Below are 15,404 nucleotides of genomic sequence, written 5' to 3'. Positions count from 1 at the left end.
TGACCCTATCCCAGAAGAGACTACTATCACCAATAGCTAAAGAAGAGCAGGAGGAAGCACAATCTCGTGGGTGTTTTTCTCAAAAGCAGGAATTTTAGTTTGGAAATGACATTTTAATGCCTAGCTGGAGTGAGACACTAGCATTCCAAACTGAAGCCCCTCAGGTAACAGCAGTGTTCTGCAGATATAAAAATCCATGCAGTTCTCAAATTCCCCAGTATTTTGCAAATGACATTAACCAGAGCTCTCCACCATGGTTTGTGGGAATGGGCAGCTCTCAGCATGGCCACTGCAGAAGTGGGGAAGCCCACACACCCTCCTGGGTGGCCACCAGCTGCACAGCCTGGGGACCCTCACTAACCTGAGACCCTCAGCACTGGGCATCCCTTACTGCCAACTCCCTACCCAGCTCCACCTGCTATGTCCTATTGGGCATTTTAAATTAGTTTGCACATCACAGTCTTAAAGGCAGTTTGTTCTAACTGCAGGAGAGTTGCCTGGTGTATTAATTTGTGTTTGCAGAAATTATCTCCCCACTAACAAAACAACAAATTTACATTACAATGTGCAGCTGTTTATAACCAATGACCCTTACAAAACAAGTTAAGATTTAATATTTGTGAAACAAAGCAAAGTATTCACTAATGGCTTTGTATCAGCATACATGACTAATTGCTTTAATCAGGAAGCTCAAAAGATAATGAACTTGATTTATTATAAACACAGGGGCTTGCCCTCTTATAAAAATGACTTGCTCTGCAACTCAGGACACATATTGATTCATGGCACTACTTGTAATTCTCTTATTTTTAAATTTAATAATGGGTGAAACATGAATTAAAAGTAAACTGGAGAAATACGCATTCCCAATATAATTTTACTCAATTCCACAGCAATACACATTGATTATGTATATCCCAGTACTTTACTAATGGTAAAAATACAAAACTACTTTGAAAAACATGTAGTGAATAAAAGATTAATTTGGTCAAGATTACACAAAGAGTGTATATTTTTGGCTTTCTCCTGCATGACCCCTCATTATTTAGTGATACCTGACATCTGTTGCTGAGACCAGCTGAACTCAATTCAAATCCGGTTTAGCCAGGAATAACTGAGAGAGGAATAAAAAATCTCTGAGGATAGATTATGAATCAATTATGGCTTAGAATTCCATGACAGAGAGACAGAGAGAGAGAGAGATAGAGAGAGACCGAGTCTGCCTGGAGTCTGGTAGTAGACAAGAAAATAACGTCTTTGCAGAAAAGCCACATTGGAGAGCACTTAGCTGTGTCCTGAGCCTTGCACCACCAGTCCTTTAGCTCCCTGAAAGGCCATTTGTGGACACAGAGAGCACTTAAGGCATTTCAGGTCCCCATGACAAAGCTTATAGATTTATTGCATTACATTCAAGCCACACAATACAGCGACAAATTTTACTGTACATATCTTTTAAACAAATGTAAAAACATTCATGTGAAATCTACTTACTCTAGGATTAAAATGCTTAGGACCCTGTTACTCATGTGAAGTCCTCTAAGATTCTCCAAAGAAGGGGACTGCCATGGATTTTCTCTTTCTGCATATTTATGATGCAGTTTTTTGAGGAACCCTCAGGTGCATTTCTATATTTTGCTGAAATGTTTGCATAACTCACTGGTAACCAGAAAAGTTCTCTGGCTAATCTTAAGTTTTTTGGAGTAATCACTGGAGTGACAGGGTATTCAAGGACACTGTCATACAACTGAGTATGAGTACAGTTGCTCAGCTATTTTAGAAGCAATTAATATTACTGCAGCATTATTTCCAGAAAATAATGATGAAGGGCAACGTGAGAATGTTTTCAACGTGAAGAATGTTTTCAGAGACTGGATAATCAGCTTGATCTACATTCAACTCTGGAGCTCAGCTAAAAGAAACCATATTCCTCAGGGCACTGCAACAAATGCATTATCATAAAATAAAGACACTTGGCAGCCAGGCTCCTATTACAGCTGCTTCTTGTGCTGACCAGTCACCATGACCTCATGTTCCCTCTGTTTTAATATATCCTCACACTGTCCCTTTCTTGTCTCACAGTTAACACTACATTCCTCTGGGCAGAAACCACCTCCTTACGGAGGAACCAGCTGTGCCTAGTGACTCAATGCTATCACAGTTTAAATAACAAGGAAAATATGCATCTGATGCTGATTTAGGGCAGAGTTGAACACATTCGATTAAATCTCTGCATTGTCAAAGTCCATGGAAATTCTTTTTCTTGAGGTTAGGGTTTTTCATATTGTATCATCATGGTTAATATCTTCTTTCAACAAACCTTTTTCAATGAAAAGAAACTTTATTCCCCCATCAAGTCTGATACCTTGCAATTATTACCACAACCACATAAAATGCAAGCAAGAGTAGTATTTTCACCAGCACTTCTGCCAAATAATCTCTTTTTTACCTCCAGCATTTCTTCCAAGCCTGGCAGCACAGAGAGGAAGTCCCAGAATTCAGACTGGAACTCTACAGTATGAAAGATTTCCATCACAAGATTACTAAAAGCTATCTGCTTTGGTCCATGAGGGGCACACAGGGGACTGACCTCTGCTGTATTCTGCAAGCACTCACTGATGACCAGATACCAAACCCCACTTCTGCAAAGCTGCTGAAAACCACCTGCTACTGCAGTAATTACAGGAGAGATCAGAAGGAATGGGATACATACCAACCTAAGATAGAGTTTCATCAGGCTTGGTTAGCTCAGTTAGCCACAATATCCTGTGAGAAGTCTGGGAGATACTTATCCAGTGTCACACTACAATCATGGCTGTCTGAGACTGCATACATAATTTTTAAGGACTACTGATTAAGATGGTTTATTTTCTTTGTTGGATTTTTAACTCGTGTAAATGCCTTTCAAATAAAGGTGCCCTCATTCTACGAAGTGAACCATCTGGAGTTCTTTTTATTTTAATCCACAGTATTAGAGGTCAGACAGAGAACAAGTGTTCAGGGGAGGATTTGGAACAACTAAAAAGGAATGAGAAATATGAATTAAAAAAGAATTAATACAAAAAGATAAAGTTCCACTATTTTACAGAAAAAGAAACCATTAATTATTAAATACATATTTGCTGGTTTAATCTGGTTAATGAGCTGGTTTTGACAGGGGTAATTTTCTTCACAGTGGCTGGTATAGGGCGATATTCCAGATTTGTGCTGAACACAGGGTTGATAATATAGAGATGTTTTTGTTATTGCTGAGCAGAGCTTACACAGAGCCAAGGCCTTTTCTGCTTTTCCACACTGGTGAGGAAGTGGGGGTGCATGGGAAGTTGAGAGGAGACAGAGCCAGGACAGGTGCTGACCTGTCCAAACTGACCAAAGGGATATCCCAGACCATGTGACATCATGCTGAGTACATCAAGTGGGGGAAGAAGGAGGAAGGGGGGGACATTTGGAGTGATGATGTTTGCCTTTCCAAGTCACTGTTACATGTGATGGGTCCTGTTCTCCTGGAGATGGCTGAGCACCTGCCTGCCCATGGGAAGCAGTGAATGAATTCCTCATTTTGCTTTGCTTGTATGCATGGTTTTTGCTTTTCCAACTAAACTGTCTTTATCTCAACCCATGAGTTTTCCAGCTTTTACCATTCCAATTCTTTCCCTGATCCTGCTGGTGGGGGAGTGAGCAAGCAGCTGCCTGGGGCTTGGCAGCTGGAGGTGGTAAAACCACAACTGTTCTATACAGAACTATTATGGCAGTAAGAGTGGTGCTACAGAACAACATTCACTGGCATCCTGAAGATCATCCCAACCTTAATTGTGTCTTAATTGTGCTTTTTTCAGAAGGAAATGTTTTTAACCCAAAAATTATGTTAAAGCTTATACTTTAAAAGGTACTTCTGTTATTGCCATATTAAGACTTGAAATTCATTCTCCCAGGCATTTATTTTGTAACAGTCATTTAATTTAATATTTGGTTGTGTTTGACAACTCTCATGGGGAGCTAAACACTCTGCTCTGCCGCTGCTGTGATTTCTGAGACAAAAAATATGAAATAACTTTGAAAATGATAGATCTGGTTCACTGGCAGGCTTGTTCTGCTGAGCTCAGCAAGAAGGAAAGGCTGCCTGGTATCAGTCACTCCTAGAGGCTATTCTGACTTACACTTGCTGGCAAAAGTCCTTCAAGGACCATCTGCCAGCAAGAACAGCGGGGGCGAAAATCATTCATGTGCACACTCAGGTACTGCCAAGTCCTTCCCAATCCTCAAAAACTTCAAAGAGTAGAAGGTACCAAAAGGAACATTTAGGATGTCAGTATGCCAGTTTTTTCTTCTGTGGAGTACTCAGTACAGAAGCACTTCACCAGAAGAGACAAAGAGAGGCTAAATAGAAAGAGGAGAAGAAAACTGAACAGATAGAAGAATTTATCTTTTATGTTCAGAATATTATAGTTATGGTCACAGAACCATGGTCAACATTACCAAGCACTGCAGGGTAACTATACTGAAAAGACATCTCAAAAGGCTTATTGGAAAGGCAGGGGGGACACATCAAATATACACAACAGATGTGTGCACACTAAGCTCATATCCTCAGAATTGCTGATACAGGTCTATTTATTTAACTTATTACTATAAAAACACATAACAATCCCAAAGCACTCAAAATAGGAAATGCATAGCAGAGCCGCTTATGTCCCAATAACAGAACATTCTGTTTCCCTCAATCAGATTTAAAGAGGCAGATCAAAGGGAAAACATTTAAAATTAAATGCAAAACCTTATCCTGCTTTGAGAAAAGGAAAAAAAATCATATACTGCCAATACACAGATATATACCTTTTTACATATATGTACATAGTTACATACTGCAAATTTAATTGGCTTAGCCTGTCCTGTTATGTGTACCCATTCCATCCTCCCAGTTTTATTTTTCTGTAAATGGACCCTTGAAGGCATCAGTTTGTATAGAAGGGCAACAGCTGTTCAGCTCTTGGCATGATTAGGATTTTCATCCTCTATGGTACTGGACAAAGAGTATGGTGATCCTAAATGAGCACACCCTATAGTTTTACTATGAAAGCCTTCTCTTCCTTCCCTTCCCACCATGCATCTCTGTCTCTGTCCCATTATTCATCACATACTTTTAAGTGACATCTAACATTTTAATTATACTTGGTCTTAGACACAGCCCATGGAAATTGAAATTAGTAATACTGACTTCAGCGAAATATTTGGCTTCATAACACAGTGCTCTGCCCTCTAGCACAGTACTGGATCTTTTAAAAGAGTGAGCAACAATAGAGGTTTTTCTCTATCATCAAATGTTCCGTTTAGATTTTATGTTTACTTGGCTCAAGGAAAGAAAGAAAGAACATGCATACTTGGCTGTTCAGATGAAGCACAGTGTAGCTAGTGACACACTGTCTGTAGACAATGTAAAACAAGTTCCTGTTCTGCAAGGAAAATTCTAAGCTAACCTGTAAGCCCCAGTCAGGTGAGAAGTAAATCTGCTTGCTGGCACCATTTAAGTCTCTCCAGGATGGGAGAGACTTTAGTTTTATTTTACAGTGGCTTTTGTTGATTTGTGGATATCAGTCACTCCTCCACTCCCATTTCCATGCAGTTCTACAGCCAACTGCCTGAAACATCAGTTCAGCTGTTTCTTTTGCCCATTGATACTACAAAACTGATCCTATGAGCAGAGAAGATTTTTCTGTATCTAACATGAGCACAGTAGCATTTCCTTCATTTTCCTGTTCCCGTGAAGGGAAGTCAATGGCAGGATCAATGTATGGAATAGATCACCACGACACAGCCTCATCTCTAAGCAGAGTTTCAACACACAGACTCTATGCAAGCAAGCTAACAGCATAAGCAAAAGAGAATAAATATTTGGAAGAAAAATACCATCATTAGGAAGGTACTAGAACACAATGATCTCTATCAGTGTGAAACCACAAGTGCCACAGATTAAAAAATTTTATTACTTGCAGGCAAGGTTCAACTCAATTTGCTTCCCAGCTTCCTTCACCTTGTGAAGTGTTCAGCTCAAAACCAGCAGGAGTTCTGCTCAGAATTTGTGTCAGATTCCAGTCCAAGTTACAAGAAAACATAGACTTGCACCATCTCCAGCAACAGAGACATTACTCCACACCAGAAATCCCTATACACTTACCAAGAGATTCAAGGGTAGAGGCAGCAAGTTCACAGTGCACTTGTCACAGACACTGCACTGTCAGCTGTAAAACCAGGACAGGCAAAGTACACAGGCCAGAACATCAGTTTTCTTCTGCACAAGCATTTAGCCAAGAAGGTATTTTATGGAGAGGGAGATGCAGAGGAAAGCAGGGGGAGGGAAGGAAGAAGCAGCATCAGCATTAATCTAGCAGCACCACCCTACAGGGCCCCCAAAGGTCTTCCAGGGTCCTCTGCTCCATCAGGGACAGCACAACCCATCAGCTGCCAGGCAGGAGATGATACTGAATGAATTACTTCCAAACAGACCTTCAAACTATTCCCGACCATTTAGAGCTTGGCAGCCAAGCCTCAATTTAAAACAAGCAATAAAAGCAAAACCAACGCAAAATCCTAAGAGAAACACAACCCCAAAACTTATTTACTATTAAAATTTCCTCTCCAATTACACATCAATTGTTTTGACCATTTTTTCGTAGTTCTGGAGGCTAAAGAATACTGTCCCATTGTGCTCTACCTGACACAAATAGGCAGCCTTCAGTCCAGCACTCTCAGAAAATTAAGTAAACTAGCACAGAGACTCTTCTCTCACAAACCAACAATGTTGGTGTAAATACTGCTACAAAAAAAAAAAGAAAAAAAAAAAAGCATTTGCTATCCAGAATAAATGTAATATTTAAGTTATCTCCACTGATTCCATCCTAGAGAACAAACAGGACATTCCTCTCCCAACCTGGTCACAAACTGCCAGAATATATTTTTTCATTCTCTCCTACTTAATTATCAAATTAAGTTTTTCTTTTGACACACCACAGAGCAGTGTAAATGGCACAAGGTCATTCAGCACTTAACACACAGATAGGATCTGATAGACTGTTATAGCAAAACCTCTAAATTCCAGCTAACAACTCAGCTTGTAAGTTCAAATCAATTTCCTGGGATTTTAATCACTGGGGCTTTAATAATTACAGATTAATAAAAATTAAGGGATTGATTAAAATTTAAGTGCTTTTTAAGATGCATCTGTCCTTTAAAACAAATTAAGTTTTCTATTTCCTGAAGCACATTCTTAAGTATTTAAAAAAACCCAAAACCCACATTTCCTAATTTGCTTCATCTCCCTGTAAGAGCCTAGAGTATTTGATCAAGCAAAAGAAAATCTACAAAAATCCACAGCCTCCTGGCACAACAACCATTAAAGTGCAGGAGAAATTCACTATCAACTCCAAATGCAGAGTGGATGAGCCTAAGAAAGAAATTGCAAACAGTATTTAAGTGCAAACAAACATTCCTTCTGCCCCAGAAAATCTCATTATGTTAGGGTCTCAGTATTTACTCTGCTAATTTTTCCATCCACTGCATACTAAAGTAGAAAAAACTTACGGGAAATTTAGATTTCATCAATCTCAATACTCTTGAGCTGTTAGATCTCATCAGTCTTCTTAGGAATCAAAGAATGACAAAATCAGCAACCAGTTCACATGGGGTTTTGTAGTTGATCTGATACTTCGTGAAAACTCAGCTCATTTGTGAGTCAGGATTTTATGGAACACAGAGGATGATGGTTAACTGTGTTGTCATTATGGTAATCAAGATGGCATTTTCATAAGAATCCTGAAAGAGGATTTACATTCTATATCACCTTTTCATTTTTGTTTGCCTATCTCATCCTGTGTATGCAGCATTTTTTTGGTTGAGCTGTTTTCTACATCTGAGTTCAAATACTCTGCTACAAGATTAAAGTTGCACTCTCAAAAGCTATTTAAATAAGCCTTAATTTTCTAGGCATTTAAAAGAAAATAATTAAATGGTGAAAATTTTATAGTGGGACTTGGGCGACTATTTGCTTGTTTTTGTCTTGCACAGAGTCTGCTATAAATACATATTACCTGCATCACCAGAATATCCAAAGACTTAGACAGTGTTGGCTTTATGTGTGCACAGAAAAATGTATTCCCTGCCCTGTAAGAATTCACAGCATTGGCAATGGTTCTACAATGAGCTCCATGTGTGGCAACACTTAAACCTTTACAGATGCCACAGTATTGCTGTAGAACACGAAACAAACTTAAACCAAGAATTTTTCATATACTCTGTTATACAGCTGCTGATTGATAATGGTCTCTTGTCACAAACTGCTGGACTAAAACTGTGAACCTAAAGACTAATGGAGGGTAAAAACTTAGTCCTTCACAAAACCCAGACAGACAAGTGATAAATTCCTTCCAACAATCCCAGTAATTCTAAACAGTAACATCACAGAAGCATATTTTAACTGTGGATAAGTCTATGAAATCTGTTGCACAGCCTTATAGTTGAGCAATGAGATTTCATTTCCGATAGCTTTGGTACTTTAGTCTCCCTTTTACTTACACATGCCAGTGGCATAAAGTTTTGATTAGAAGGCATTTCCTTCTGCTGTATCTCAGTAATTTATTTTTAGAAGTCCAATGCTGACACATGAAACATTTCTAAGTGCCTCAAATAAACACTTCCTTTTGAATAATCTAACATTACACAGTTCCTTCCAGATCATCACACACAGACCAGTGTATTCCAACCTAGCTCCAAACCTGCTTTTCAAGACACATCTCCAGAAGACTAGGAATAAGCAAAGTCCCTTCTGGATCAAATATAAATACAGATCTATATTATCTTCACAGACAGAAAGTCATAAAAGGAACAACATTTAGCATAAGGATTTCCCAACTGTGCAAAGACCACACATTATTCAATGTGAACCCAAAGTGTTTCTTATTTCATGTTTGCAACCTCTGTCTCTGACACTTGATCCAAAATTCTATGTCCCTTAAACTCTGTTATCTAGTGCTTGGTGGAAAAAAAAAAATAAAAAAAAGAGTTTGTAAATTAAGCCTCAAGCCTCAAACCAATTTAGTGCATCTTCAGCAAAGATATCTATGTACCCTCTTGAAAGACTGGTTTAACTCTCCTCTACTCCCAGTCCCTGGGCACAAGCTCTGAGAGGCTGTACAATCACTAGGATATAACTGGAGGTAAAGACAAGTTGATAAAGTGGAAGCTCTTAAGATAGGGATCTGCAACGATGAACATAATGCCAAAGCCTCTTCTCATGGAAGCAATCACAGTGGAAACAACAGATTTGTGTAAGTTAGGACTCTAGGATCAAGGATGTGAGGATTATCATGCCCTGGAATGCTCTGGGTCATATGATGGTTTACAAGTGTGCTCCTTTTAGATCACCACTATTCAGTGTAAATATGCAGAAAAAAAATCAGACTGTATTAATTAGTATTCACAGAAAGCAGATGCAGAGACAGAAAGATGAATGTGGTATGAATAAATACTGTGTGAAGAAAACAGTCTGTATGACCATTCTTTTGTGTTTGTACTGACAATGATTTAACTGTATTTTTGTACTTGAATTTAAAATAAAGTCTGTTATAAAAAAAGGTTTAATTGTGACAAGGGATATAATTATCTCCAAAGGTTTACATGGCAGAGAGGGAGGTTTGAGCTGAAATTCTGGGCTTCAGGTGTGTGGGAGGCCAACTCTGGACCTTTCTACAGCTTTTTCAGCATCAGTAAGAGATTAGCAATCTGCACTGCAATCAAAAGAGCTGGAAAAAAAAATCCACATGATTTATTGGCACCATACAAACATAAGTAGGGTGACTTATTAGCAAATATCCTAATGCCATGAATTGTCATGACAAGGATACTCAAAGTGTTCTCCACTTTATGGATCAGTCTCAAATGACTTTTCAACAGGACTTTGGCATTAATTTTAATTATGAAACAAAGCCCATATCCCCTGCTAGCTGAAAAAAATTTAAAAAATTAAAAGTCAGGAACTGTTTTAGAATGAATACTATTCTGATTCATATCCTTTAAAGTAAAGAAAAACTAAGAAACTGTTTTGGGAACTCTATTTTGATTAGGAAAATTAACTCTTCTTACTCTATGATGTCGTGGAAACAGACAGGAACAATGCTAAATTTATACAATTATTGAATTGTACTATGATCTCTTGTTATCATACCTGTTTACAAACAGCCATAGAAACAGAGACAGACTTAACAGCCTCAACTACCAATGACAATCAAGGCATTGCAAATCCTTCACCCAGCATCTGAAACTAGGAAAATAATTCACCACGACCTAACAGCCTTGCTAAGCCTTTGTTTCCCATTTTCTCAGATTTATTTCTGTATTTAAGAGATGTAAACTTGGCCGACAACAGAATACTTCTCACTGTATTTGAAGTATGTAGTACTTAAATAACTCCAGGATTGTATAGGAGAATTCATTTCCCAAACTGGTAAGCACTCATTATTTTTTCTCTGAAAACTTGCATCAGTCATTAATGCCTCTCACATAATTTATCACATATTTCTGGTTTGGATGACAAATAGCTATTGTAACTACCATACATACTCTTTATTTTCCTATAGTACAGAATGTTGCGTGTCTAGCTTCAGATAGGCAGATTTCATTAATTTTAAAATAATCTAAAAAGGAACATTAGTTTACCAGCTTAATTGATGTTAATATCTAAATTACATAGTAATTATGAAAAGAGAAATGGTTAAGATATGGTTTGGCAACAGAAACCTAATCGTTCATTTAGATACTGGAAACCAACATACACTTTCTTATCAATTCCTGGTGCATTTCAAAGCATGCCTCCTGGTCTAGTGCCCTACAGCTCCTCTTGCACACATGGCTGCCACCAGTAACTGCTTCTCTGTACCACATTTGCAACCAGGCTGCATTCAGTTATTCACATGCCACTCCGTAGATGTGTACATAAAGCATTGACAAAACAGTGCAAAAAGAAAAAAAAATGTACAGGTGCCATCCAACCACAAAGAAATATCAAAATGTGACAGCTGTCAAGCAGAATAATGCAACCTCAATGAATCCAGCCCATGCTGCTTTATGATACATAACCTGGTTCTCTGTCAAAGACTGCTGGTTCACTCAAGACAAGGGGTCAGCCTCCATCCAACAGCCTGTCCTGCAGGAACCACTGCCCTGCAGCAGCCTCTGCACAGACAGAGACTCTTCCACCCACTCACCTCCAGAAGTGACTTCTTCAGAACTGGGCTGAGGAACATTGGCAGGACAGTGTGGGGAAGCTTGCATTGCTGCCGCCCTTGCTATACCTGTCCTGTGGAGAAATAGAGGACTTAATTTCCAGGGCTGTCAGACAGCACCTTCCACATCACAAGTGAAGGAAAAAGAAATTAATTTGAAAATGCCTGATTTGAGGGAGTACATTTTGGAGTGTGGTGAAGAACCCCCAGTTCCTACTGAAGTATTTGGATTACTTTCACATCTTCCATGGAGCTCCATTTGTTTGCCAGGCCAGCAAGCTGGATTCTTTGGTTCATGAGCTGATGATGCTCTTGCCAGTTACCTATGTAGCAAGCTGAGATATGGTCATTGAGAGCCAATGTAATGCAACAACCTAAATAAAATAATTAAGGAAATCATATTTAAAATAATTTCTCATCTCTGACATGAACAAATAACCATTGAGTAGCTCTCCCTTCTGCCTCCCTTTCAAAACGGCAATTTTCTCCTCTTTACACATTCCTTTTACAGAAATAATTACTATATGAATTACCTAACGGAAGAACAGTTATTTTGCTTCTCCCATCCAACCCATTCCATAAAGGCATTTTATTTTACTTCCACATTAATCAACATAGGGCTACCACAAGAATCGATCCTAATAAAGACCTTTTTCCTTTTTAAAGGAGAAAAGGAAACTTTCCACAGTTCTCATGGTTTCCAGCTGGGAAAATAGTTTGTAGCCACCAGTTTTTAGTATGACACAGTCCAACGATTTGTATTTACCAAAGTACAGTCCATCAGAGACACAAAAATAACTCTATCTGAGATACATGAATAAATCATTCTTTTGAGCATGGTGATGAATGCAATGTTTTACAATTTCCAAACCAACTCTCTAAAGCCCTACTAAAACAAGTGTATTTGTTCCAAAAGTGATCTCTGTATCTTTCAGGAGTACCATGATGTTTTTTGTTGGAGGAAATGTCAAGTTTAGACACTGAGAACTGGAAGCTAATGACCAACCATTTTATTCTGGTATGAGTGTGCACTGAATACTGATGGTCACAGGCAGGAACAATTTCCAATAATTAATTGGAAAAATATCAGCCTTCATTGCATTTGCTTAACTTTGGTCAACAGCAGTGTTAATCTTGCAAGTGAACTGAGAGACAAGACAAAGCCTGTACATGTGAGGTTTATATATAATTCAGAACTGCTGAACAGCATGGAAAGCAAGACATGAAAAATGGGATTATAAGGCAGAGCAACTCCACTAAGGGAAAAAAAAACCTAACCCAACCTCCCTCCCCCTCCACTTGTATTGCATCAATTACTTCAACTGAAGAGTAAACGTAGGGGTAAATAGAATTGTTCACTTCTTATTTGGGCAAAACAGACTCATGCATCACCCACTTCCTTAACAAAGATGCCAGACACCCTGTTTTCTTCTTTTGTTTTTAATTTGCAACTGCATACTGTTTTTCTCTAAAGTTCTCAGTTTCCAAGATACTAACCCCTTCAAACAAATGAAACAGTTTGTGTCTCTGAATATCTGCTAATTGGAGTATAATTATAGCTGTCTATGAGCTATGACTATAAACAGACTTTGGCCAAAATATTTGAAAGAAATCTCCAAGTGAAATAACAATTGGTCACATAAATAAGACCATATTTAATAAATCCAGTATTTAAATATAAAATAAGTTAGAGCAGGTTGGCTCAAATAAATAGGACTGATTAATTCTGTTCTGGGCACTACAGATTGGTGTGCTGTTCACCATCTAAGACAATGATAATTCTCAGCATTGACAAAAAGTTTAGTAGGTCTGCTCCTTTTCTTTGTGTGACAAAAACAATGAGCATCAGAAAAAAGAAAAATGAAAAGAACTTGACAGCCTTAGGTTTTATGTGCTGTCTAAAGCCCTCTCAGACTCACCAAAAAGCTGTCCCCAAAAGGCCATGACACATGGATAATCTAGATATTACAGTTACAATGCATTGATAGTACTAATCAGATCTCCAGAGAATAGAATTCAAATACTTGGAAATATTTGGCAATATCTTCTAATAATCATTGAAAGGACTAGGACTTCTAATACATTTCCCCCCACTGAAATGCAAACTGGTAAATGCTAAAACTCGGGGAAGGGGAAACCCTACAACTAAAAGCAGGAGCTGAAATGGTCTCAGTGCAGATTTTTGTTTCTTTACTTTTGTAATCTACACAGATATCCAGGCCATGGTTTTCACACTTGGAGGTTTTCACACATACATTTATTTCAAAAACAAGTATTACAGGTTCAAAAGCAACCTTATGCATCAAATGCTTCAAAGAGCCTTTCCTTTGCTCACATCTTCCTGATTTTCTCCCCACAAATTACTGTTCTCAAGCCTCCCCTACAGTCTACATTGACCTATGTACACCAAGCACTTCGAGAGGCACTTCAGCCATATGGGGTATTTCTAATAGGTAGGATCACTTTCACTGTCTGGGAGAGTAATTCAGGGAATAAAAAAAGAAAACAACTTTATCTCAGGAGGAAGATACACTCCAGAGATTAGTCCAGTTCAAACACAAAGCTCTTACATGACAGAAAGCACATGCTATTTTTAGGATGAATATGCATCCTGACACCACATCTAACCTAGAATACTTTGTTTAAATATTGTGCAGGATCTGTTGTATATATAAGGATTCTAATATAACCTCAGACTCAGTTATCACCCAGGCCAGAAATTTTCCTGTGAGTCCTATAGAAATCATTGTTTTTCTACTGTTCATCTTCCCTTTGAAAAATGAAGAAACTCCGCATTTCAGTCTCCATGACTAGAAAAAGAAATGGTGAGAAGCACATTGTATGGGCCTTTAGATAAATGTATACATGGAACTATGGCTGCAGCAGTGGATTCCCACCTGACAACATAACCTTTCCCATTCCCTGCAGGTGTGATAGGACTGTAAACCCACCTGGGTCTCTCCAACCAACCTACAGCCGGTGAAATAAAATAAAACCTTTCATACCTATGGCTGAATCATATCAGTCATCACTGTTACAGAGCCCATACTTATATTCCCTCATCCAGAAATGATACTGCTGGTACCTGAACTTTAATCGATAGTCTCCACAGAAAAAGAAATAATGGCAGTTTCAATATACTACATGCTATGGTTTTGCTAAGAACCTATGATTTTTTTTATGCAAGCTAAAAAGAATATTGATTTCTTTCAAGTCCACTGCGCACTAAATATAATATCCACCATTGCTATTTGAGCTATCAGATAAAAATGCCATCTTTCTCACTAAGAAAAGAATCAACAAGTCTTTCTTGAAGCAGAAATGCCTAAGGCTATTTGGTATATTTCAAACAATCTTGTCAGCTGTAGGTAGCCAAAAACATACACTGATTCATGAAAAAACTCACAGAAATTTCACTTTGGTGCTAGCCAAGCTTAGTGTGTGTTCACTGTGCACTGTGGACTGCAAAACATTGCCAATCTAAAACACCCACAGTGATAACTAATGATACAAACTCAGTGCTTCACCTCCAAGTTACAAACTAAGAGAAGGCAAGAAATTACTGTAAAGCCAAAAAAAAAAAAAAAAAATAGACCCTGAGTAACTTCAGGAGGCTCATCCAGAAGTGCAAAATTCTGCAGCTGGAGTGGAAGAGCTCCAGACATCTGGCTGAAAAGTACCTGTCTGGAAAGGACCTGTGGTCATCCTGGATGCTAGGCCAAATATGAGCCAGCTGTGGGTTCACATCAGCAAACCACATGCTGACCCAACACTAAGAAGAAAACAGCCAGAAGAAAGAGGGAAATCAGGCTCCACTCACCCTGATGAGGCTACATGTTGAGCAGTGAGCAAGAGTTCAATGCTCTTCCACAAGTGACTGAACCAGATTATGACAAAGTTAACCATTTTTTTAAGACTTATTAGTTGAAGTGAGTAATTCTGCACACGGCAAACAATTTTTCTTCCAAAAAAATGCAACTGTGCTAATTGTTCTGCCATAGTCTATTCCTTGATAGAAGGTTAATCTTCCAGGTTTGTCCTCAACTAAAGAACTCTGGGATGCTCTTAATAGAAATCACCTGCTACAGGAAGACTCCTCATCATCTTAAGTATTTACCTAAATGTTCTGCATATAGC

General features: G+C 38.5%; 1 protein-coding gene across 5 annotated transcripts in view; it reads right to left on the bottom strand.

The window, feature by feature from the left end:
- The window catches only part of PPP2R2C (protein phosphatase 2 regulatory subunit Bgamma), a 194,479-nt gene that overhangs the window by 102,355 nt on the left and 76,720 nt on the right, over positions 1 to 15,404 (bottom strand). The window contains exon 2 of one of the 5 annotated variants that reach the window (XM_085059764.1): positions 11,250 to 11,341. The exons of the other annotated variants lie outside the window; for them this stretch is intronic. Within the exon in view, the coding sequence (XP_084915890.1) occupies positions 11,250 to 11,316 (67 nt within the window). The 5' untranslated portion in view covers positions 11,317 to 11,341. The remainder of the gene's footprint in view (positions 1 to 11,249; positions 11,342 to 15,404) is intronic. 5 annotated transcript variants of the gene reach the window in all.

The sequence above is a fragment of the Lichenostomus cassidix genome, chromosome 4, assembly GCF_008360975.1.
Source record: "Lichenostomus cassidix isolate B80296 chromosome 4, HeHo_3.0, whole genome shotgun sequence".
Lineage (NCBI taxonomy): Eukaryota > Metazoa > Chordata > Aves > Passeriformes > Meliphagidae > Lichenostomus > Lichenostomus cassidix.
The sequence above is the reverse complement of the archived record's forward strand: the minus strand, read 5'-3'. Positions and strand labels throughout refer to the sequence as shown.